The following is a 27093-nucleotide window of genomic DNA, read 5'->3' as shown; positions in this document are numbered from 1 at the left end:
GCTATGTCTTAATTTGATGTCACAACTCCAAAGTTTGCTACTATATCTTAATTTGATGTCACATCTCCAAAGTTTGTTACTATGTCTTAGTTTTGATGTCACAACTCCAAAGTTTGCTGCTATGTCTTAGTTTTGATGTCAGAACTCCAAAGTTTCTTACTATGTCTTAGTTTTGATGTCAGAACTCCAAAGTTTCTTACTTTGTCCTAGTTTTGGTGTCACATCTCCAAAGTTTCTTACTTTGTCCTAGTTTTGGTGTCACATCTCCAAAGTTTCTTACTATGTCTTAGTTTTGGTGTCAGAACTCCATAGTTTCTTACTATGTCTTAGTTTTGGTGTCAGAACTCCAACGTTTATTACTATGTCTTAGTTTTGGTGTCACAACTCCAAAGTTTCTTACTATGTCTTAGTTTTGGTGTCAGAACTCCAAAGTTTCTTACTATGTCTTAGTTTTGGTGTCAGAACTCCAAAGTTTCTTACTATGTCTTAGTTTTGGTGTCAGAACTCCAAAGTTTCTTACTATGTCTCAGTTTTGATGTCATTACTGCAAAGTTTGCTGCTTTGTTTTAGTTTTGATGTCATTACTGCAAAGTTTGCTGCTTTGTCTCAGTTTTGATGTCATTACTGTAAAGTTTGCTTCTTTGTCTCAGTTTTGATGTCACAACTCCAAAGTTAGCTATTATGTCTTGGTTTTAAAGTCATTACTCTAAAATTTGCTACTTTGTCTTCGTTTTTATGTCACAACTCCAAAGTTTGCTGCTATGTCTCAGTTTTGATGTCATTACTGTAAAGTTTGCTTCTTTGTCTCAGTTTTGATGTCACAACTCCAAAGTTAGCTATTATGTCTTGGTTTTAAAGTCATTACTCTAAAATTTGCTACTTTGTCTTCGTTTTTATGTCACAACTCCAAAGTTTGCTGCTATGTCTTAGTTTTGATGTCACAACTCCAAAGTGCAATATTTTGTCTTAGTTTTAAAGCCATTACTCAAAAGTTTGCTTCAATGTCTTTTCAATGTTTTAATGGCACATCTCCAAGGTTGCTACTATGTCTTGGTTTTGATGCCACAACTCCAAAGTGCGCTGTTTTGTCTTAGTTTTAAAGTCATAACTCCAAAGTTCGCTTCTATGTCATAGTTTTTCGGTAACTGCTCTAGAGTCTACTGCCACTTCTTTGTTTCTCCTTACAGCAGAAGCAGCGAACCTTCGGTATAATGGCCTTATATCCAGTTAACCAAAAAATATTAAAATAAGCATAAAGAAAATCTTCACTATGCTAGCGGGGGCAATCGAGAGGGGTAAGGTTGACATGTTTGATATATCATATAAAAAATTGTAGCCTATATAAACCTTGTGTGTCTAAAACATGACTAGTTTCCAATGCTTATATCTCTGGATTCTGATAACTGGCAAGTCTGGCATGGTTGATGACTAGTGCTTTTAAATTTTGATTGGCTACTGGTTCCCTTTGATTCTGGTTGCTGATTGGTGCTTCCCTTATTTGACATTTGGTTAGCCGATATGTTACTTTCAGGTTGGTCTGTTGAAGTTGCCCATCTCCACATATCTTCACCTATTAATATGAGAGACGTTTTTATATTACATCGAATAAAGAGGATGATTGTTTGTTTCAGTGTGAGATCGTGACATATTTCACCAAGAATACCAAATGCTATATTCTAGAGTAGATTAGCCACAAGTGAAATATTCTCTTTTGGTGTTGAACTGTTCATGAGGTGAAATATATTGAAATCTTTCAATAAAACAAACAATTTTCCTTTTTATTATATGCCTTAAACAGGTACAAAATGACATTAAATTGAAATTTTGCAGAAAAGCGCACCAAAATGTACAGGGATGTAATGTCATTTGGAAATAATGATTGGCGCGATGACATTTAATTTGAAATTGAGAGCAGGCCAAAATTTCCAAACCGTGAAAAAAAAAAAAAAAATGTTATTTCACTGATAGAAACAGTGAAATATTATTTTTATTTCACTGTCTTTATTTCTCTACATGTAACCACCAGAAAGCATATAATCAAATTAACAAATGACTGAAAATGTAACATATAGCTGCACTACAATGGTTAAGTAACGCAACTGTTGCTTGAAAATAGTGAACGGATGTGAAGTTGCAAGTTACATAAAAGTCACAATAATCTAAGTTGCTTAACTATAAGAAAACTACCAACATATATAAAGATATAGAGTATACAACCAATGCCTACTCTATACCCTCTGGTGTCACTTCACATTGGCCTCTCAATAAAATTTGGACTTAAAGGGACTGTGCACAAGATTGGCACCAAAAAGGCTTTTTATCTGTAACGAATCTCAGGACAATTATATTATAAATTGTTTTACTTTTCGATAGACATACCTAGTAAAAAAATAATACCAAAATGTAAAAAAATAAATCGAGTCGAAGACCGGGTTCGAACCGGGGTCACCAAAATTGCAGGCAATTGTGGTATCCACTGTGCTACGAGGGCTTTCTCTTAACGCGCGGAATATTTTTGCTATATACCTAACGTAGTAATATCAGGTGATAACATCAACTAGCTAATCAAGCATAAGGAATGAATTCTACTAGATAGACATACCTAGTAAAAAAATAATACCAAAATGTAAAAAATCGAGTCGAAGACCGGGTTCGAACCGGGGTCACCAAAATTGCAGGCAATTGTGGTATCCACTGTGCTACGAGGGCTTTCTCTTAACGTGCGGAATATTTTTGCTATATACCTAACGTAGTAATATCAGGTGATAACATCAACTAGCTAATCAAGCATAAGGAATGAATTCTACTAGATAGACATACCTAGTAACCATTTTTAATGGAAAAATACCAAAAAAATGCGAAAAATAAATTAATTGTAAACTATGTGGTATCCAGTTAGTAAGTTTCAATGCATTGTACACATCGATACCAAGTTTATGTCAGTTTTCTTTTTTTTTCGCTATTTCATCATATGGAGTACAGGCACTTTAAATAACAGAGTGTCACACTGAGTGAGATATCTGTAATTCATACCAAACCATCAGATGATGGCATCTAATAGTATGCAGTTGAGACATGGTACTTTTAAATACTACTGTTTGCAGATGAATTTTGCATTTCAAGCTTTTAAAGCATAAAATGATAGTGACCTTTGCTCTGTCTCAAACCACCAAGGGAATTTTGAATCAAGTGCAAAATCTATGGCCTGTCAAACAACTTCACACATCAACGAAAAACCATCTGCCACTGTCAGTGATTTGGCGTTTTAATTTAAGTATCACATGGAACTACATTCTGAGAGGTATGCTGTTTACCCAAAAAAGATACAAACATGTTCAGCTTGCATTGGTTTTACTTCAACAGATGGAATAGATTGTACCTTTAAATTACGATCACAAGAAATCACAAGAATCACGACCAAAACGCTTTGAAGAGTTGGAACTGACTGTCCCATAGCTGACATTGTGTCAATATAAATTGACTTTCTCTTCAGTGGAAAAAAGCATTGCAATCATACTTTGATTAATTGACAAATGGGCACATATTGCTAAATTTATTTGCAAACAGTAGTCATGATTTTCTAAGTTCTAGGTAAAAATACGTACACATGCGCCTGAGATCAAATTGCGGAGTCCACCCAAGGTCCCTGTGGGCGCAAGAATTATCTGCTGAACATGCACCAATCTCTCCTGGTTTTCTACCACAGAATTCCACAGGCACCTGTGTTATATCGAATAAAAATTCTACAATTTTATTTTGAAATTGAACATTACATATTTTAAGACCTTAAACAAAACAATTTTGAATTGTGGTAGCAGGACCAATAACTTTTAAGTGGGTCAGTAGGTCAGGAATTAAGTTTAAGTAATAAGTGCCGACTTAACACAAAACAAGAAAACATGTCTTTAGCGAGAAGGTTGCCAAAATTCAAGATGGCAATTTGTGGTAATTGGGTTAAGCCACTGAAAACAAGCAAGCTTTTTAAAGCCTGACTTTATTTAGTACTTTGACTACCTTATTCAAATGTCATATTTGCTTCCAACAGTGTTCATACATGCCATATTTCTGTGAGGCTTCCCAGGGGGTTTTGGTCTGAATTCCAGGGGATTTTGATATTACACCAAGGGATTTTGAAGCAGTGAAATTTTGCGCAATATCTACATTTATGATATAAGAAAGAATACAGAAATACACTCTAATTACAATATTTTTTGGACTTAGTCATCATGGTCCTTCATGGAATTCACACTCATAATATTATGGATGCTTTCCACTGTCAACCTTGAGCTAGTTTTCAAAAAGAAGGGATGTGTCGTAATTCCGGGGGATTTTTCCCCCCACCGGGGGATAGGGCATGTATGAATATTTTTGATTAGTTAATCTTGTATATTTTCGATATACTGTTTCAATGTTATCTTACACACTGCTGAAAATAGAAGTGTTTGTCTGTTTTTGACCTTAAAAAGGATGATTTAAAAAAAAAAATCAAACATATTTGTACCGTTTTCCCTGAGACATTTTCAAACATTTTCACCAGCTCCAGAATAGAATAGGTTTTTGATGTTCCTAGGTTGTATACCTATAAGAAAGAAAAAAATACATTGTCAATTTAGATAAGATTTTAAATACTTGAAGTACGGCCGAAAGTTAGCCTCTTTTACAGTGAAATTGCAGAAAGGTAAAAAAAAATCAAGTGAATTGGTAAAAAAAGAGCAATCAAAGACTGCCATATTCCCTGCTGAAGAACAGTATCACTTCGCCTTTCGACAAAGGTTTACAATTAAACAAAGGACAATAGCTCCCAAAATACTTCCACCAAAGTTATGGTTCTTGTTCACTGCACTTTTCTTAAATGAGATACATCTGTACATGAAGTTTGAAATCTATTGTTAATCAGTAATTCAAAGACTTTCAAGTTATGCTACAGACAAAAAAATAAGTATGAAAATAAACAAGCATTTTCAGTGAAAAGATATCCCCCGTCAACGATGGCTTGTTTGTGCTTGATGGCTTGTTTGTGCTTGAACGTTAAAAAAAATCTCAGAAAGAATAAGATAAGCACATTGGTTTTACTGAGAAACGGCTGCAAACAATGATTTTTAATAAATCAAGGGCAATAACTCTAAGGAAAATTGACCAATCCAAAAGAAAAATAGACAGGCATCATCACAGTATGTTGGTTCTTATTTATTCCAAGTGTCATGAAATTCTACCAGCTAGTTGCATAGAAAAGGCTGCAAACATGGATCTTTTAATAAATCAAGGGCAAATAACTCATATAGAAATTACACAATCCAAAATATAAATAAACAGGCATCATCGCAGTATGTTGGTACATATTTATTTCAAGTTTCAAGAATTTCTACAAACTAGTTACTGAGAAATGGCTGTAAATGAGAGTTTTTCAAAAAATCAAGGGCAATAACTCCAAGTACAATTGACCAATCCAAAAAAAAAAATGAACAGGCATCATCCCAATATAGTAATTCATATTCATTTTAAGTTTCATGAAATTCTGCCAGCTAGTGACTGAGAAATGGCTGTGAATGTGCATTTTTCAAAAAATCAAGGGCAATAACTCCAAGGACAATTGACCAATCAAATTTTTTTTTGGACGGACATCATTCCAGTATAGTGGTTCATATTTATTTTAAGTTTCATGAAATTATACCGGCTAGTTACTGAGAAAACGCAGGTGACGGACGGACGGAAGGAAGGACGGACGGAAGGAAAGACGGACGTACGGACAGAAGGACGGAGGGACAATGCCATTTCAATATCCCCCTCCCTATTTCATAGGCGGGGGATAACAAAAAGCAATAACTAAAATCACACTGCATACAGAGTTATGGCTCTTGTGCACTGCACTTCTCCTCAATGAGATCAATCTGTATATGAAGTTTGAAGTCAATATTTCAAAGACTTGTTATGCTCTAGACAAAAAATGTATATGAAATTAACAAAGGGCTATTTCTCCAAAAAATATTGCACCTAAGAAGCTCTATGGATACGACCCCTGAGCAACAGCGTAACTTCAGCGAGAGGGTAATTCTAAACAGGCAGGACTTTGACAGGCAAATGAAATCTCCATCTGAATTTATTTGATGCCAGCAACACCTCCTTAATTAGGGAATTTGACAATTTCCTTGCTACAGCATTTCGACTAAGACATGGCTGTATTTATAAAGCGTCTAAGTGAACATTTTCAACTCAGTGAAATATTTCTAATATAAACACCCTCTATTTTTTTCAAACAAATTTATTATTTGAAATTATTTCTTGCTGATTTTCATATTTTTGGTGTAAAAGCATTTTTCGGAACGAAATTAAATTCAACAAAAAAAAAACATTTTTCACTAAGTTCAATTTTTCACCAAAATACTTTATGGATACAATGGATGTTAAAACATGGATAGCTGCATAAGAATTGCGTACCCTGAAGTTTTTGTCCTTATGTGGACATTGTAAGGCAGCTGATACACCTCTAGAAATATCAGCAATATGTGTGTATGCTTTCACAGCTGAAACATAAAAAAAGGGATATACAAAAACACTGCAAGCAAATGGCAACGCTCGTCTGTTTCTCCGGAGATTTCCAGTCAATCAAGGGGCATTACTCAACAAAAATTAGAGACAAGAGTTGTTGGCCTTGCTACATTTGTGTGTTTTGTTACTTGTAAAATGCGTACCGTATTATACTTTGTATAGGACCCTAGCATAGATAGGACACAGACAATTATTTTTTCAGCATGCATGGGTAAAAAAGTGCGTCCTGTATAATATGGTACACAGTTTCATGTGAAATTCTCAAGAATAGTTTTGGTTTACTTTTTATAAGATTTACCTGGTATCATTTACCTTTTTCACTTTATTCAGGGTCGTTGGGATATAAAGGATGAGGCTGTGTACACAGAATAGTAAAACCCCCACTAAACTTACATTTTACTGACAGGTCCAAGGCGTTACCTTACATTCCTTGATAAACACCTTTTGTTTTATGTATTATATATGAAGTGTGTTGTTTGTGGAGTTAGGTGTTGTTGTTCCGTAAATCTGGTTTGAGAATGTTTGTTTTTCTGTTTTGTGGCATTGGCATTGACCCTGTGCCATTAGATGGGGTTTATGTTAAAACTTTCGAGGACTCGTTTCTGTAGTTTCTCATATATTAAAATATATGTATATTTAGGTTAACTAATCTGCTTGATCACAACAATGCCAACCATGAAAGTGTGGTTCATCTGAAAAGGGATTGCTTCCTGATGACCATTATGAAAGATGAATGACCACTAAAAACTAAAAGCAAAAAGTACATAAAGCTATAACAGTTTGGATTTTTGCAGCTTCTTTCAACTGAACTCAAACACAAAATTAACTATTTTGTAATCATTGAAGGTAAAAAATAATAATTTAATATAGTATTTTGGGGTGTTTTTTTTTACATTTCTTTTGTCTAGATCAAATGATACCAAAATTATATGGATCATCTTGCATCCAAAACTCAAATATTTTGCGTAAATGTCTGAAAAATGGTGATATAAGACTACTGATAAAAAGATCAGATCACAGTTTTTAATATTTATGCTCAAAAATGTTTTAACACTAAAAACGTTACTAAGGCTTTAAGAAATAAAAATTTTGCCAGTTTTCCACATAATTGAGATCAGTTTATTGTGTGTTATCCTATATGACTGATTTAAAAACACTGATGCAAAAATCAGCTGATTCTGAGACAAAAAAATGAAAAAGTTTTTGAATCGGTCAATCTGTGAGAGTGCATCTTTAAACTACCAATTTCCAAGGTATCTATTTTGTAACTCAATTAATTGAACAAGATTTCAATTTCAATACAATCTTTCAACCTAAGATTGCAAAATCAATAGATTCAATACATTAAAGTATGTATGTGTTTGACATAATTAATTCATACATTTTATTGATTAAAAAATAAATTTTTAATTAGCTACTAAGTTTAAAGTACATGTTAAGGTATATCATTCTATATCGATTGTCAGGTATACAAATAAGTTACTTATGACATTTTATCAATATGAAACTGAACATTTAGCAGTAAAATATTGTGATGATCACAAACATACATACTGACAGTATACTACTATTGATTTAAATATAAATTTGCGATGTCCGGTTTTAATTATTATTTTTTTGTTTGGTTTATTTATTATTCACACATACATGATGACATGAAAAGTATCTATATAAACAGTTTAATAATATAAGAATTGACTCAGTCACATACACCAACAACTGAAATAGAGTGCATAAAATACTTGGCTCTGAAAACTGTACAAAGATAAAAGAATAAAAAAAATATTTTTTTGTAAGTTTTCATTAGTAACAGTTCCCCCATCATAAATAAGTCTGGGATTTTTTATTTTTTTTAAATGGGGGGGGGGGAGGGGCGTGGTCAAAGGGGCTGTGTCAAAACAATGCACCCTGCCCCTCTGATATTTAGTAGCTACATTTTGAATTCCCCTTTTGATTAAGTTGCTAATATAAGCAAAAAACAAAATTTAAAAAAAGAAAGCAATCCACCATGTCACTTATGACTGGCTTTAAACCGTACCTGTGCCATCGGGTGTGTTGTAGTCACTGCCATATACAGTAAGATGATCCCGACGACCAAGGGCAACTTGACATATAAGGGGGAGAAGGTTTTGAGGGGGTTGGCTTCGATCCTCCCCCAGAAGGCCTGAGCCATGCGCCCCACAGGGGTTGAAGAAGCGTAGGACTGTCACCTTGAAATTCTGGATTGAAGTACAAGACTAGTAAGCATTTGAAATATCTAAAAATATGTATACATTATACTACAGCATGGGTTTAATGTTGGCTAGGGAAACCCACGTCGGTTTAACCTTCACCTTCAAATGCAGGGCCCAATTTCAGTGAGATAACTTAGGTGTAAACATTACACTGCTTAAGAGTACTCAGGTACAGAAGCTATGCGATAAATGTTCTCAAAATATTTTTATTGAATGTAGTTAACGCCAAAATCGAGGCTACACATGGAAACTTATGATCTTAACTTAATAAGCCTTATGATCTTGATTGAAAGAGAGTCCTCGAGGGTAACAAAAGCAGGCTGTTGGAAAATAAAAGTTCTATCATTTAAGGTTTGAAATCTGTGTTCTTTTTATTTTTTATTTAAACATTTTTATTTTACAACACTTGTGAAAAAAGTTATTACAACATCATATTAATCACTCTTGTTGGCACAATATTATGTGATGTGTGGTTTTGTGTTGTGGGGAAACTGGACAACCCGGAGGAAACCCACTTATCCGACTTGGTGACCACAAACCAAACTCACATGGGCCCAGGACTGGAATCGAGCCCGGGTGGCCTAGGTGAGAAGCCAGTGCGCTAACTGGACAATCTTTTTTTTTTTAAGAGAGGACTGACTTCCACTGGTACCCAGATCAATCCAAAACTGTGACCCCAAAATTAGTGAATGCATCTAAGAAACATCACTTTAAAAGCTGGATGGTAATGTAAGTAAGCTATAGATCTAAGTTAGCTCAGTAAGCTTATAAGCAACAAGGGTTGAATAATGCATTCATATATAACTCACACTTTAAATTGCTGGAATATTTATATAAATAAGTTTGTGATTAAACCTGTATAAGCTGTCACATTGAATTGCTGGAAAGTGATTTGAAACATCAAAGTACATTGTAAGGGATATTGGAAAAGCTGTCACCTTGAAATAATGAATATGAATATAATGAATAATGAATTAATGAATACATGAAAAGTGAAGTTTTAAATCTACTTTAATGTTCTGTAAAAAGAACTCTACAGTCAAACCCCATTGGCTCGAAATCCAAGGGACCAGCATAAATACCTCGAGCCTCGGAAAATTCGAGCTTAGCAGGAAGGCTTACCTTCAGTATATAGAAATCGGTTCTTTACATCCAATTCCAGCTACAAGGAATTTAACCCAAGCGAGTTCAAGCCGAAGGGGTTTGACTATATAAAGATCTACGTAATTTTGGAATTTCAATAACTGGTGTTGTTTAACCTAACAGTAGTAAAATACCAGTAAGGTACTGGGCGAGTACCTAAATCGGAACACTTTCGGCACTATTTTTTAAATATTTTTAGTTAGACTTGCACCACAACTACAAAATTTTCCATCAGCATACTAGGATTCAAGACCAATTGGTTGATATAAATGGCATTTTTCAAGATACTACCAATCTGCATGAAAAGTACTTTATTAACCGCAAAGTCGAGGACTGCCATTTTCATCCTCGGAGTACCTAAATATGGAACAGTTTTAATTCGTTATTTATTTTTATGTATTCTTGTAAATTATTGCTCCATGTTTTGTTAAAGTAAATTAATAATTTATGTTATTTCCAGCTTATCTTTTTTTGACATTTTTGTCAGTAAAATTTGATGGTTTCAATAAAATACAGACTGTACCAATATGCTGTGATTGTGGCAAGCATGAAGTCTTTCCCCCACATGCCATGTATTGACAATTGAAAATGAAAAACTTTAAAAGATCGCTGTATTTAAAATATTTACCGGAGAATCGTAATCCTTGGAACTTGTATCTGAAGCAAGCGTCTTTATTGATTAAAATCATAACTAAACTGATCTCGATCGGAAAAACACTTTTATAATGGGTGTTCCATATTTAGGTACTGTTCCGATTTAGGTACTCGCCCAGAACAGGTTTAAATTCAACATAACGACTGACCAATAGATCATTTAAAAGCAAAATAAGTTTAAGCATTAAAAAAGGTCTATAAGCCACGAAAATACCCCTGTGAGTCTATTAGGGTATTTATATCTATAAGGAAAATATGGTACTAGGAATTAAAAGCTGCACTTTCACTAATTGACAGTTTTGACTTTTTTTAGTTTTTGTCTCAGAATCAGCTGATTTTTGCATCGATGCCTTCAGCCCAGTCATATAAGATTATTTAAACTCAAAATAGAACAGATCTCAATTGTATGGAAAACTGCCAAAAAAAACCTCATTTTTCTTAAAGTGCTAAAAACGCTTTCAGCCATCAATATCAATTTTTAAACGTAAATAATAATATGAAAAACTGTGATCTGATCTTTTGTCAGCAGTCTTGTATCACTGGTTTTCAGACATTTACGCAAATATTGGCTCATTCCAAGAAAAAACAAGAGCTGTCACAGTATGTGACGAATGCCCCCGAATGTGACATTGACCTACGAACAAGGTCAGTACATGAAAATTTGATCTTGCCTTTATGTGTCAAATAAATATGGCAAGTTATTTTGAATTGCCTCTGAACATAAAAATACCACCCATACTTGACAACCTACACTGTTATGTCCTTATATTCAGAATTCCCTTGTGAATAAACACTTAGTGTATCTTTCACCTTAGAGGTAGGGACATGGGTCTTGCACAGGACACGTCGTCTTCGTATGTGGAACACATGTAGCAAGTTATTTTAAAATCTGTCCATACAAGAGAAAATTACAGCCCGGACACGACAACCTATACTCTATGTCCTTATATGCAGCACTCCATTGTGAATAAACACTAAGTGTGACCTTAACCTTTGAGGTAGGGACACGAGTCTTGCACGCCACACGTCGTCTTGGTATGTGGAACACATGTGGCAAGTTATTTTAAAATCTGTCCATACAAGGGAAAGTTATAGAGCCGGCCGGCCGGACGGACGGACGGTGCGATTTTAATATGCCCACCTTCGGGGGCATAAAAAATAAGTTGTGCAGCTTTAAGGATCAATTTAGGGATCAAATCCAACACAGTGGGCTTGAATGTCATATTGGACAATTGGGCACAAGTTACCTGGTTTGAAGCTGCTGTATCCCTAAGAATTTCCTCGACCATGTATTTTGTCCGGCCGTACGGGTTAGTACACGCCCCTGTGGGATGAGTCTCATCTAGGGGGAGGTAACTGGGTGTGCCATAAACCTTTGATGAGCTGGAGAATAGTATATTGCACACCCCATGTTCTAACATCACCTGAAATAATTACTGCAAATGTCTTAGAGCTGTCGCAAATTGAGCGTAAAAAAACTTATTATTTTTGTAACAATCAATTAAAAACAAAAAAGGATATTTCGTTATTTTTGTGCATAAATTAAACATGTTTTGTTTTTTTCATTTAATCAGACAGCTATAATGGCTGTAAACACTTCTTAAAACATGTAAATATAATTCATTTATTTTAATATGTTAATGTCATTTTTTTAAGACACATCAGTCATAATTTTGGAACACATACATATATAAAGGTTCAAATTTTGGGACATATACATTTATATTAAGCTCAATATTAATGGTCATATACAAAGGTCAAACTTTGAATCACATACATTGAATACATATATATATTATCATCAAAATTTGGAACACATAAAAATTAATTGATGTATTTTTTTTGTACATAAATAGTAACTGCAAAATAAGATATTTTTATACACATCAAGTGTAGGTATGTTTTTTTAATTTGCACAAAAAAATAACGAAGAACATGATTATTGGAACTCAAAAAATCAAAAGAAAAGTCAAAGCTGTCAACCTGTGAGAGTGCAGCTATAAGGTTAAAAACAAAATTGAGCAACTGGAAAAAAACATGTGTTGCTAACTGTGACCTTCCTTTCAATTCCATGGTTTTTTAGGTTATGAAAGAATTACCAACTGAAACGGGCAGAGTACTTCTGTTATGTTTTCATCCTAGTAAAAATTGTAAAAATGGTATCTGTGGGAGTGCAGCTTTAAAGCACAAGACTTATCTAAATGATTGTGTTAAAGTTATTTATACTCCAGCCAATGAATGCAAAACTATTGTTCAATTTTCAAATTTGAACACAGTTTGCATAAATGCTGCAAATGAAGATAAAACGGTAAAATAAATTGCATTCATTTAAAAAGAATACAAACTTTAATTCCGCAAATTTCTTTTTAAATGATTAAATCTTGACAAAATGTTTTCAAGTTTTAAATCTGTTTTGAAGTGTGAAAATAAGAAAGAAACAAGGAATATCCTGAGGCTTTGTACTTATATTTATTTAACCTAACCGCATCAATATTGATTAAGTTAATTGACTCATAATTTCTTAAGGGAAAATTAAATATCTGTATGAATCTTGTTCCTTTTTCATGTATAACATATTTGTTTTAAAAAATAACTTTGTTAGTTGCAATATTTAAGAGAAAAGATACATGTTTGTCCCTTATCATAATATAAACAAATGGGAAATAAGTAAAAAAATAAATAATAGAAAATTTGAAATTGCCCTGAAAATTTCATTTACATATGCCTTCATCATGAAGTATTTTGCAATGAGACTGCTTTTACCCATTAATTGAGTGACGTACCATATGTTTAAAACAAATACAAATAAATAAAAGAGTAATTTGCTCAATCTCCCCTGATGGGGATTGTCTAGCCTTTTTACACCGGTCATAAGGTTAGAACAATAAGGCAAAAACCCTAACCTACTGCCTCTGTATACCCCACCCCCCAATTGTTTGAATTCAGGATGACACCGCTAATGCACGGCCTCTGCATACCCCACCCCCAATTGTTTAAATTCAGGATGACACCGCTAATGCACCGACAGTTGCAATCTGGAGCACTGTCGGTATTTGGGTAGTCGCCTGAACAATTTAAGTACAACACAGACGAGGAGCACTGATTTGCACCCTAACTTCGCCACCGCCAATTTTTTTTATTTTCGGACTGTACTGCTAATGCACCCATAGTTGTATTTCAGAGCACTGTGGGTAGTAGCCTGAACAGTTTACAAACAGCACTGACAAAAAGCACTGATTTGCACCCTAACCTGCCGACCCCGATTACCCACTACGCCATTTTTTATTTTGAATTTATCTGCTAATGCACCCACTGTTGCATTCTAGAAGCACTATGGGTAGTCGCCTGAAGAGTTTACGCACAGCACTGATGAGGAGCACTGATTTGCACCCTAACTTGCCGCCCTCACCAATATTTCTGGATTACACTGCTAATGCACCCAAAATTGCATTCTAAAGCACTGTGGGTACTTGCCTGAACAGTTTACACTAGGGATGCAAACAGATATTCGAATATTCAAATATTCGATCGAACATTTGGTATTTGAATGGCAAAATCGGAATTCGAATATTCAATGTTTTGTTTGCTGAATAAATATAATAATAAATATTTTGCCTACAACTGTGGTGTTGTGTATAAAGTTTGTTTGTCTTGTTTTTGCAACAATTGACCCATAATACCAGAGGCTTGAACTTGATGACACGTGTGTAAAATGGGAACTATCATGAATTATAATCAGTCCCCCTATTTCAGTATGTGTCTATACCACGTGATAAATTGTGTCATGAATGCTACATCGATAGGCAATATTTTGCTTCGAATGAAGACTTTAAACAAGGATAACTTCACTATTTCTTCACCATTTTAAATGAAATATAGTGCAGTCTACGCCGCTTATGGAGCCCCGCCTTCGGTCTTTTACTAGAGTTTGATTGAGAGTTTAGTTTTTTTAAAACACTTCGACAAACCTTTTCACAACACGGACCACAGTCAAAACATTATTTTAGAAACAGGTTTGTCGAAGTGTTTGATGAAACTAATCACCTTATCAAACTTCTGTAATAACACGAAGTTGGGGCTCTTTAAGCGGCATAGATTGCCCTTTGTTTTATTTAAATTGGTGTAGTTAAAGAAAAGTTATCTTTGATATAAGTCTTTAATTTAGGTAAAATGTTGCCTTCAAACGTAGCATATAAGACATAATTTATCACGTGGTAAACACACACTGTAATTGTACAATAACTCGCTATTGGCAAGTGACATAAAACATATTTCTTTTTTTTTTCGGTACAATTTTTATGGCCATGCCAATTAAGGATAGAAGGAAGCCTTCACACCAATGTGTTGTCGTGGCTGCCTGCATGAAATGAATGACATGTGCTATACATGTACAATAGATGGGTCAAAGTCCAAGTTTGTATTGGTTTTAAATTGTTATATAAAGTAAATGTCAATCTCAGAATGAGGCTAAAAGTCCCTCAGAACAACCCTCTGTTGGCGCATTATAGCATTCAACCAGGAAATTACAAACTTTGCTGATCTAATTTCATGTTGTTTACAAAATTAATATGAACACAGTGGAATTGAAATCATTCGATTTTTGTTAGTTCTGAGTGTATTGCTTTTTTGTTGGGATATTTCAGAAAATGACGGATTCTGGTAAAAATCAGGTCTGTTGGGTACAGGCTAAGAGAAAAAAGGGTAAAAGGGCCCCGGCTATTACTATACCAAATAATAATAGTTTACTACAACTTCTAAAACAAGAGCTGTCACAGAGACAGCGCGCTTGACTATTATGTCGCTTTTCAGAATAAGGACTGAAAAGTTTTGGCGAAACATGGACCACTGTAAAATTAGATAAGATTTCAATGCCATACATAATGTATTTGCTGCGATATCAACTTAAATGTGCTTACATGCAAAACCTTAACCAGAATTTCTAAGTCCAATAATAAAGGGCCATTATTTGCAAAATACAGTTATCAAACTTATTCAAGTAGGTTAAGTTGTTTAGTACTATTGTATAAAGTGTCAATGCAATACATAAGTAGTTGCTGAGATATTAATCTATGTGTGCTAACATGCAAAGTTTTAACCAGAATTTTTAAGTCGCATAATAAAGGGGCAAAAATGATATAATATGCAAGATAGAGTTATCTTTCCTGATTAATTAAAAAGGCTGATAGTTGGGAGCCTGTGTATAATGTTTCAATGCAATACATGATGGATTCAAATTTCTGTTCTATTTCAAAAAAGGGCCATAATTTGAATTTAATGCAAACTAGAGTTATCTTACTTGGTTATTTAAGTAGATTGGATGGTTGAGTATCATTGTATAAAGTCTCAAAGCAGTACATCAAGAAGTTGCTGAGATATAAAACTATGTGTGCTTAATTGCAAAACCTTAAACAGAATTTCTAAGTCGAAAAATAAAGGCCCATAATTTGCATTATATTCAAAAAGTGTTATCTTACTTCATTAATTTAGTAGGTTAGAATAGTTGGGAATACATATCTAAAGTTTCAATGAAATACATGATGTATTTGGTGAGATATTGACTGAAATGTGGTTACATGTAAAACCTAAACCAGAATTTTTAAGTTGAATAATAAAGGGCAATTATTTTGCATTAAATGCAAACTAGAGTTATCTAACATGGTTAATTAAGTCAGTTGGATGGTTGAGTACCATTGTATAAAGTCTCAATGCAAAACATCTAGTAGTTGCTGAGATATTTACCTATGTGTGCTTACATGCAAAATCTTAACCAGAATTTCTTAGTCAAATAATAAAGGATCAGTATTTGCATTAAATGCAACTTAAGAGTTATATTACTTGGAAAATTACGTAGGTTGGATGGTTGAGTACCATTGCTTAAAGTCTTTATGCAATATATCAAGTAGTTGCTGAAATATTAACCTATGTGTGCTTACATACAAAACCTCAACCGGAATTTCTAAGTCAAATAATAAAGGCCCATTATTTGCATTTAATTGAAAAAAGTGTTATCTAACTTCATTTATTTATTAGGTTAGATAGTTGGGAATACATATCTAAAGTTTCAATGCAATACATGATGTATTTAATGAGATCATGACTTAAAGGTGCTTACATGCAAAACCTTAACCAAGGTGTGACGCCGACGCCGTCATTTTGGTATCAAACATTCAAATATTTTGATTGAAAGAATTGCCGATAATTCAAATATCAATTTTGCTATTCGTTTGCATTCCTAGTTTACACATAGCACTGACAATGAGCACAGATTTGCACCCTAACCTAATTCCCCCGCCTTTCCCACCCCCACATTAATCAGGGGCTGTATTCAACATAATTATTGGTCATGTTTTTATAGTGACTCCATTCATTTTATTGGCCAATTAATTTTACAGGCCAATAAAAACTCTCAGATTCTACTATATTTAAGAATATCCTTAGTTTTTTATTGATGTATCAGCCTTTAGGCTTTATTCAAAATACTTACAAAGAAACTCTTTACATTTTCAAATCACACAAAACATTATTCAGCAGAAACAGATTCTATATGTTAAGAGAGCATTATAGCCATATTCAAATACAATCTGAAAATTGAAATGTAATGTATATCCATCAGATTAATAAAAAATAGTAATACAATCTTAAAATTGCATAGATAATTTTGCTAATCAGTAGCTAATTGAATACTCCCCAATATTAGCCAATATAAAATGATGAGGACAGTTCAAGAAATTAGCGCCTTATGAGAAGAGTTTACCTCAAGAAGGTTGATGGTGGCAACAACATTGGCGTTATAGAAGGCAAGAGGGCTTCCGTGTGACTGACGCACAGCCTTCAGCCCTGCCAGGTGTAAAACATGAGAAACGTCCACCTGAAATTTCTAATTATATTTAAGCATGATGAGCACAGACAGAAAGCTTGTCCATTTTGCTCAGTTGGCCATATGTATATGGTAACTCCAAATTTTATTCAGTGAGAAAATGTCATTGGTAACATAAATATAAGTTTCATGTGAATATCTATATTCTCGTACTTACACCAGAGCGATGATGCCAGGGCTTTATCTATAGTACCCAAGGGTCCGCCGATAGAACCCATTCCCAAAGCAGAATAGATCATATTTTTCCAAATCTACAGAAATAAACCCCATTCAAAAGCAAAAAAAATGAAAGTCTTTTTACCTGTACTCATACATGCCATATCCCCTGGCGGGGGAAAAAATCCCCCTGAATTTCGATCCATCCCCCGGTCTCCCAGCGGGAGGTAAAAATCCCCCGGAATTTAAATTTTTTTTTTTTAAAAAATGTTTTTTTTAGAGATTTTACATCAGGCAATTATGACAAAGTGAAACCACAGTATGTGAGTGAAATTGAATGTAAAGAAACAACTCCTCAAGGGTGAAATTACTGTTTAAAAAAGCTTTGATAAATGCCAAAAGGAAACCTTAACAACAAGTGATCAATTAATTTGAAATAATGATCAAAGGCAAAGAAATATGGTTCAATCAACATCCTAATGAATTATGTGATGTAAAGTTAAATGGGAATAATTGAATTCAGAAATCATTGATTTCATCACATTCAGAGATCAGTATGAAATATTATCAGCCATGATTTATTGCAATAGATATTTACACCCCAAGGATTGATATTTCAGCAGTTTTAGGTCTTTTGAAAAGGAAAAGAAACTTATATTTAATAATTTCCTCATTCGCAGGAATCTGAAAAGCTTGTTCTTTTAATTGTAAAATTTCCAAATTTAGGCATATTCGCGACTCAAAATTTCCCCAAATGTTAAGGGTCTTTTTCCCAAAATGGGCAGAAAAAGCCCTGGATGCTATGGGTTAGATTTATTTTTATCAAACCTCTGTTGAAAGAGAACAGTGAATATCTTAAATGGCATGGCTGTACATTTTGAAATGTGAGGCACCGCTGAAAATATATGCAATAAACATACCTTGACCCAAAGTACTAAAAAAAATATCAGCTCAACCCATTGTCACATTAAAACATAAGAACAAAAAGGGGATGATATAAACTTTTCATCACAAAGTATCACACCTGCTGAAACACATTGGCAATCTCATGTTTGTCACATAAGTCGACACAGAAGACCTGAATCTCCGTCCCAGTGACTGCTTTTATACGAGCCGCAGCATCTGTAACATACAAGTCATGTTTAAGTTGAGCCAATAACTGAAATATTAAAGGGTGAATGTTTTTTCAATAACAGAATTTGAGTGCACCAGTCTGTTCAACCTATTGCTGGACATCAGTCAATCTTTTGTTATGTTAAGCTGAGCTACATTGTATGAAGTCATTACAGAATATATAACATGGGTTTTGAATATTGTTAAATCAAACTGTGTTCCGAGAGCCTGCAGTTGACAAGATTGGCACCAGCAAAAGTATATAGTGTTTTTAGGCTAGTATATAATTATACAATGTAGCTTGTAAATTGTTCGGTACTTTACATAAGAATTCAGAAATTAGGGTAGTGTATGAAAACCTGAATTTCTAAGACTGAGTCTGAAAATGTCTGTCCTTCTTTCAGCTTTCCTTTTAGCAATGTTTATTATAGAGGTGGTTATTATCAGCTTCACAGAAATTCTCTTTCATGTTTCAGGATCATATACCGGTAGTCACTTACCCGGTAGTGATTATGGTCACATTATAAAAATTAGACTACTAACAAAACTTCTTGCTTAGATTTAAGTTCTCCTTAACCAGAAGATAGATACATAACGATATCTTAAAAAGTTCAAACGATGATATAAAATTCAAGCACACTTTTTACAAACAACATTTGCCCATTTTAGCTTAATTGCTGCAAAGTCCGAATCATGCTAACAATTTTTAATAATATTTCGCCTGGAATATATATGAAAAGGAAGTTTCACCTGTAAGTGCATCCTGCCTATAGTCAAGAGCTATGACCTTGAACCCTTCTTGGATAAGCTCTGTGATTGCATGGGTCCCAACATACCCTGCCGCCCCCGTAACCAACACTCCTTTCACTGACATCTGAGGACGCAGCTGGATCACATTGCTTTAGCGTAGGTCGAAATATTGTTCAAATTTCAAGCTAAGTATAAATCGAAGAATTTAAGCTTGTTGATGGCAGGTACAGAAGTCTTAATATGATGACTACCTCCAGTTCAGACCTGTGAACAAAACAAAATCAGTAAGATTTTTTTGCAAATGCTCTAAGGGATATTATGACATTGAGGGAAGGGGGTTTTTTTCAGTGCAAGACTGCAATAAATTTCACTGAAGGACAAAAAGGTATATTTCAAAAAGTTTTTGCCATCTAACACTGTAACAAACAATGTTTCTTTTCATTATTTGCATAAAAAGGATATAAATGACAGTTTATTGCACTTTTTTTCTAAAAAGGACCAAACTTAAGTTGATATATAACTTCATTTCAGAAATAACATCGTTGAAATCGTGTACCTGAACCCTCAGTTGACCCTCTCACTGCCTAATAATTGGATGCGAGAGTGGGCTAAAATTTTTAAACAAGGAAAATATCAAATTGATATTTTTACTAATGAAATATCATTTTTATTAAACCGATAAAATCTTAATAAACCAATGGAAAGCATATAAGTAAATAACCTATATATCAGACATGTGAACTCTACTGTAGGTAGGTAAAATCTACCGCTTTTGAGACCTCCCTTAGAGCAGAGATTAACACCATGTGTAAATCATGTATCTGCCATGATCCTGCTTATTATCAAAATCGGCAATTTTTATGCACCAGTCAATTGAAACCATGGCCCCCTCCAAGGCCCAAGGGTACACCCAGGATAGCGGGGAAAATTGACTTTGTTTTTACCTTCCAGGTGGCCACGCAGTGCCAAGTGAATGCAGTTGTTTTATTTTTGCACTTAAAATATTGGGGAATGGGCCATACCTATGATGGGGGTGCAGGGGGCCTTTGGCAGGGTTTTACCAGCCATTTATCCCTACAGGAAGTGGATTTTACCTAGGGCTGGCTGGACTGCAAGTCAAAGTCCCTGGACTGGCGCATTAGTCAATTGTTTTCATAACAATCCATAAAAGGTTGACAAGCAATGGGTGATTGTATGGTGTCAGTGCAAGACAACCTTGTGCACCCCCTAAAATTGTCCAAGTTGGATCCACCTTTTCAGACTATAAATTGTAAACAATTTTTTTGTGGGAGTCCCCAAATCCTCCTGCTTACACTTTAAACCAAATAAATTTCAGTTCTGACAGTGATTTTCTTTCAATGAAATTTGCCATCTAAAGGCTGTTTCCCTTGGCGAAAGTGTTCATTTTTCCAAAAAAAATCATGATATTTTCCCAATTAGTTGAATACAGATCCTGTGGATGAATTTATAAGCAATAAATTTATCAAAAAAATAAACAAAATCTTGACAAGACAATGTATGCATAAAAGAGTACAAACATGTATATTTGCTATAACATCTGCTATTTTAGCATTATCTTGTTTTTTGCCCAAAGTCGAAAAAAATCCCAATTTGGAAGGAACAGGCGGTGAAAATAATTCCCCAAAAATTCACTATATGAGGGAGGGTCACAAGTCAAAAGGATACGCCCCACGTCCAAATTATTGTACGTTGACGGATTTTTTTTAGATTTTTGATATGGCAAATCCTTCACGTACAATTAGGGATTGGAAGAATACCGTATAACACTTCTATTATTTTAGACTAGATACGCCCCGGGCCAATGTTACGCCACCTCTTATGTCAAATCCTGAACTTTCCCCTGTCTTATGCTCTATGTAACGTCTACTATCAGTTTTTTGCGGATTTTTATACTTATGCTTCACTTATAAAAAGGCCTGAGGCAGTGAAATGGTGAACAGTTGATTGTGATTTGTGTACAAAATAAGGTTTTACTGAACTTCTGAAGATCCAGCCATAGTATAAATCTTATTTCATTTAAAAATTGGGATAAAAAATGTAACCTGGTAAAGCTGAGTAAATGGGTGGGTTTGATATTACGAATAAAGTAGCATCTGACAACACCGACAGATCAGCTGATGGTTTGTAAGTTCGATGTGATTTGAGTACGAATAAAGAAGTACTTGATTAGGTTATTTTAGACACGGGTTACATTAAACTAAAATGAGTTTTTGGCAGCAGTGGTCGTTCACACGAGCATGTATTGAAATATCGTAAGTGTCCGTCTTTGCCAAAAAAATGTGTTTGTTCTACATTTTAATATTTCTCCTCCAGCTTCATCAGAGCTCATTAAAAATGACTCAAACAGGGGCTGAAGAAGTTCTAAATGATCTAATTGGAGTCAGAAGCTAGATCCGTCGTGAAAAAACACACACCCTCATTGATTGTTAAAAAAACAACAAAAAAACAACAACTATGGACGGAACTAAACATGCTAAACGGGGGGCACACCCATTACAGTACAAATCATCAAGTCAGACAATTTTACAACCCCCAAAGAATTGTTCAGTTTTTCATGTTATAATGATATAAAAGTTATTAAAAGTATATCTGTATTTGGTCTTTATAATCCTCATGCTTCTTCAGGCAATCTTAAAATTCCTATTCTGTTATTGCTGTTCCATGTCTCTTATCCAATTGCAAAGTTTTCATAAAAGAAATTATAAATTCAATAATTGTTGCTGTTTTTTAAATAAATCTAGCTATTCAACAAATTTTAATGATTTGAAATGAGGTTCTTTTCCCTATTCAAACAAAACAAAAAGTTTAAAAAAAAGATCAATTATGTTTAAATTTTAAAAGCAAAAATAAAAAATAAAGTGAATAATTTATTTTTCTCTTGACTAAACTAATAAACACAATAATAAAACAATAAAAGTTCAATGTCAATATTTTTGTTCTTATTCAATATTGGCCAATATTGTATGCGCTTCTCAACATCCTTCTTTTTGTTTGTTGTATGCAAATGTGAAAACCTGCCTTTGCCTTTGTTGAATGCATTTCATTCTCCGCCAAATTGATGTAATGTAGCCTTTGAAAATAATCGATCAAAGTTCTCCAAAAGGAGGTGAGAAAGTTTATTGTTTGCGTCGGGTTGCAAAATAGTTGAAAGTGGATGATTGTATTTATTTTTCAAGAAAACTGCTGACTGTCATCAAATTATTGAAAGGTATCTGATTTTTTCAAAGATGGATGCTGCTGACCAAGGGCCCAAATCACCAACCGTTGCTTCCAAAGTTCACTTTGCAGAGCTGTGTGGTCTGCTTGAGAAAATTTCCAAAACCCAGGGAAATGACAAGAAAAAGAAAATATTGAAAGACTTTGTAGGTCAATGGAGGAAGTCACATGAAACACTTCATGGCAAGGATGCACAAACAGTAAGCATGACTAGTAATTTAATTTTTTGAAACAACCCACTTTCACAATTTCACCCACTTCCCGAAGCCAGAGACATGTCAAATTACATGCTTGTATCGTGCTAGATGTGTTGCTGTTTAAATATTTTAAAATCTGTTGCAGACTGACTCTTTTCATCCAGCCATGCGACTGTTGCTGCCACATCTAGAAAAAGAAAGAATTGCATACGGCATTAAAGAGGTGAATATCGATAGCGTTATCATTAGCACCATGTAAACATTTGTAACACAGGGTTTCCGCCAGGATTTTCCAAAGGCTTGTCAGGACTGATCTGAGGTGGGCATGTTTTTTTTTTGTTAAAGTATATTACTGTTTTGATCAGGCTCGCCATTGCAAGGATTAAGGCATGTAGGTGCAATTAATGCATGTCGGTAATAAGCCTTGCTGTGGGGAAGGCATGTCTGCCCCATCTAGCCATAAAGGCCTGGCAGAAACCCTGTAACGAAAATTAGAAGCTGACATCGTGTACTTTAATGTTAGATTTAGAAGATGACATTGTGTACTTCAACAATCTAATTAAATGCTGACATTGTATACTTTCATGTGAAAGGTTTACATGTTTTTTTTTCAGCATATGTTTGCTAAGCTGCTGATCGAGGTGCTCTGCCTTGGTAAAGACAGTCAGGATGCCCAGCGCCTTCTCAACTTCAAGTCGCCAAAATCAGCAAAAGCTGTCAGTATTCAATATGTTGTATGCTTTCATTCATTCATTAATTAATGCTTTGCACATATGGTAAAAGTTGATTTTCTAAGTTTGAAAAACTTAAAAGCTAAAATCTCACAGATTAGCTGTTTTGACAACTGTTTTCTTTTTTGTCTTGGATTGAGCCATTTTTTGTCGTTCATGCTCATTCCAAGAAATTTTTTAAAAAGTTGTCAAAACAGTCCATCTGTGAGAGTGCAGCTTTAAGGTACATATAGGGGATTCCATTAAATGAATAAGCCTGAATTCGAACCTATGGCCTGGTATAAAAAAATCAGTAAAGCCTACTATATGATGTTCAGAATTTGAGCAGGTCTTAAAATGCCTTATTTTGCAGGATGTTGGAGACTTCGCCAGTGTTGTGTATTTTGTTCTCCAAAGTCGCTGCCCAAGTCGAGGGAGCCTTTTTATTGAAGAAGTCAATGATTGTTTGGACGGGATAGCAACGAACAATGCTGCAAAAAAGAAGGATATTGTGAGGAAACACATTGTCCGGCTCATAACCAATATGTCTGCCCTGGAGTTAAAGTGGCTGACTAGGATGATTGTTAAGGTCAGTGGTTAGCAATTATGGACAACTTCATTTTTGTGTCACCTACTAGGCATGGCAGGCGCTGGCACAGGAGCCTTTATATAGTATATGTGTATATAGTTTATATAGGCTAGGAAAACAGAAAAAAATAGTTTGCTTCCATCCTGGCTGCGTTGTCTGCAATATCACACTCATTTCCAATCAAAAGCTTTTTAATGATCCATTGTAGAGTCTTTTAACTTTGTTTACATGTTAGTTATGGTCAGAAGATGGCCCATAATAATTTTGAGCTTAATAAGTAAAACGTTAAGATCATGGCGACCTTTGCTCTCCGACAGGCGACACATCCTATGCACAGAGTTCTTCTCCATTTTATCATGCTAATATTAAATTTTAATTTTAATTACATATAAAAGAAATGGATAAATTTAGTTATGCAATTATCAATTTTCTTGTCTGACCTCTTTATTTATTCACCTTGTCCACATGAACATGAAGTCACTCATAATTTTACCGAAACAAGAATGAGTGTATTCATGTCAGCGCCATTATCATTCCAGGAATTAAAGATAGGCCTGAGCCAGGCTTCAGTATTGTCTGTTTTCCACCCAGATGCAGAGGAGTTCTATAATGTCAACAATAACCTGGAAAAGGTAAGGAATTGTTCAGTGGAAAATTTCAGTTGAATAATGAAAAGTTTTATTAGTCTGATGTGATTTTATCTACTGCCTAGTATCTAACATTTGATTGAGAAAAAAATTGATGTTTTTTGCAAGATGTTTGTAACTCCGTATAACAATAGGAGTAGTGTCTGTCTTAGCAAGTGGCACTACGCCTGGAAAGATGAACTTTTCTCCCACCTCAGATAAGTAGAACCAAAAATATGACCGTGCTAGAGATTCTCATCTTGCCCACGGGCAAAGATAAAACAAGTACCCGTATGGAACTCTTTTTTTATTGTCATCACACAATTACCTCCTTTGTTGAAAACAGTTGTCTGTGGCATCATTGAAACCTTGTTTTGTGGCAATATTTAGAATTGTAATTAACTATTTCTCGCTTCAAATGGCACCATAAAAACGTTTTCACGCTCTGTTCAAGAAATATTGTTGCACTCCCCTCAGAACTATTTAAAGAACGATTTTACTATTAACATAATCTGAATCACTGCGCACATATCCATGACAACCACAAACTATCACATATCTATACACATTTATTTCCACTATGTACAAAAGTTCCAGCTCTCTATGGTTATAATGGTACAACACATAAGTAGGCAGTAGGAATAGCCATCATGATTGATCATTGTTGAAAATCAATTGTTTAATGCTTGGCTTGCACATCTTTTCTTGGCCTTCCAATATTTACCAATAGAGGGACCATTTAACTTTCAAACATACTTAGTGGCAAATTTTTCAATGTGAAAATGTGATTGACATAACTCGGAAAATGTTTTCTCACAGGTTTGTCGAATGATGCATGATCCGTCTGTGCGCATACACGAGATTGGTATCACCGTGTTTTCTCCCTTCACACCAATGCTTGGCGAGAGAGCTTCACCAGATAAGGTATGAGACTTTTTATTCAAGGTCGAAATGTTGATAACATTTACATGCTGTATACGGCTATTGCTTTTACAATTCTCAACAACGGAGCACAACATCGGGATTGTTGTTTTATTAATTATGTACATATGCTGTGCTATCAAATAACCTTGGCCCTTTCATGATTCAAAATAAATTATTGTACCTGTTGATATTGACATTGACAGATTTTTATGTCCACGAAGGTGGGCATATTAAAATCGCACCGTCCGTCCTTCTTGACATACCAAGACAGTGTCGTGTGCAAGACATGTGTCCCTACCTCTAAGGTCAAGGTCACATTTAGGTGTTTATTCACAATGGAATGCTGCTTTTCAGGACAGAGAGTATAAGTTGATATGTCCGGTCTGTAACTTTCCCTTGTATGGACATATTTTAAAATAACTTGCCACATGTGTTCGACATACCAAGATGACGTGTCGGGTGCAAGACCCATGTCCCTACCTCTAAGGTCAAGGTCACACTTAAGTGTTTATTCACAATGGAATGCTGCATATAAGGACAAAGAGTATAGGTTGCTGTGTCCGGGCTGTAACTTTCTCTTGTATGGACATATTTTAAAATAACTTGCCACATGTGTTTGACATACCAAGACGACGTTTGGCGTGCAAGACCCCTGTCCCTACCTCTAAGGTCAAGGTCATACTTAGTGTTTATTCACAATGGAATGCTGCATATAAGGACAAAGAGTATAGGTTGCTGTGTCCGGGCTGTAACTTTCTCTTGTATGGACAGATTTTAAAATGACTTACCACATGTGTTGGACATACCAAGACGACGTGTGTCGCGTGAAAGACTCGTGTCACTACCTCTTTCTAGTTCTTTGTCGCACTTAGTGTTTATTCACAATGGAGTGCTGCATATAAGGACATAGAGTATAGGTTGTCTTGTCCGGGCTGTAAATTTCTCTTGTATGGACAGATTTTAAAATGACTTGCCACATGTGTTCGACATACCAAGACAACGTGTCGCGTGCAAGATTATGAAATGCTGCATATATGCACATAAATGTCTTTACCAGGCTGTAATTTTGTCATGTGTATGACAGATTTTTCACATATTTTTTTACCTACATCCTATCTATGCTAGCGTCCTTTACACAGTATAATGCGGTATCTGTCCAGTCCTTTGATCAAATGTTTTCAGTGGTTTATGGTCAAAATGCTTCTGCATAAACTATTGTCCGATAAACAATACATTTCAAAAAAGTTTTTTATATTAGTTGTGTTTAACCTCACCTCATAAGGTAATGCTTATGGATTCAGGATTTTATGGCCTGCAAAGCATGGCAGACATTACAC

General features: G+C 34.7%; 2 protein-coding genes across 3 annotated transcripts in view; one reads left to right on the top strand and one right to left on the bottom strand.

Moving 5' to 3' along the window:
• Positions 1 to 762: 762 nt before the first annotated feature.
• Positions 763 to 21634, bottom strand: LOC128213079 (UDP-glucose 4-epimerase-like). 2 transcript variants are annotated; one of them, XM_052918596.1, is made up of 11 exons: positions 21537 to 21627; positions 20030 to 20081; positions 19474 to 19737; positions 18635 to 18732; positions 17332 to 17445; positions 11825 to 12001; positions 8585 to 8765; positions 6436 to 6521; positions 4502 to 4579; positions 3606 to 3720; positions 763 to 1570 (listed from the first exon to the last, which is right to left on the bottom strand). In XM_052918596.1, the coding sequence occupies exons 3-11, from the start codon at positions 19595 to 19597 to the stop codon at positions 1368 to 1370; spliced, it is 1176 nt and encodes a 391-aa protein (XP_052774556.1). In that variant the 5' UTR covers positions 19598 to 19737; positions 20030 to 20081; positions 21537 to 21627; the 3' UTR covers positions 763 to 1367. The 2 variants fall into 2 exon arrangements, with proteins under 2 accessions (XP_052774556.1, XP_052774555.1); XM_052918595.1 differs by lacking the exon at positions 20030 to 20081 and having other exon boundaries at positions 17332 to 17454; positions 21537 to 21634.
• Positions 21635 to 22614: 980 nt separating this feature from the next.
• LOC128214944 (DNA ligase 4-like) overlaps positions 22615 to 27093 on the top strand; it is a 38695-nt gene continuing 34216 nt past the window's right edge. Inside the window, exons 1-6 of the mRNA XM_052921665.1 lie at positions 22615 to 22910; positions 23053 to 23130; positions 23522 to 23623; positions 23991 to 24206; positions 24746 to 24838; positions 25652 to 25756. Of these exons, the coding sequence (XP_052777625.1) occupies positions 22722 to 22910; positions 23053 to 23130; positions 23522 to 23623; positions 23991 to 24206; positions 24746 to 24838; positions 25652 to 25756 (783 nt within the window). The 5' untranslated portion in view covers positions 22615 to 22721. The remainder of the gene's footprint in view (positions 22911 to 23052; positions 23131 to 23521; positions 23624 to 23990; positions 24207 to 24745; positions 24839 to 25651; positions 25757 to 27093) is intronic.

Source organism: Mya arenaria, chromosome 13 (assembly GCF_026914265.1).
Source record: "Mya arenaria isolate MELC-2E11 chromosome 13, ASM2691426v1".
Taxonomy (NCBI): Eukaryota; Metazoa; Mollusca; class Bivalvia; order Myida; family Myidae; genus Mya; species Mya arenaria.
The sequence above is the reverse complement of the archived record's forward strand: the minus strand, read 5'-3'. Positions and strand labels throughout refer to the sequence as shown.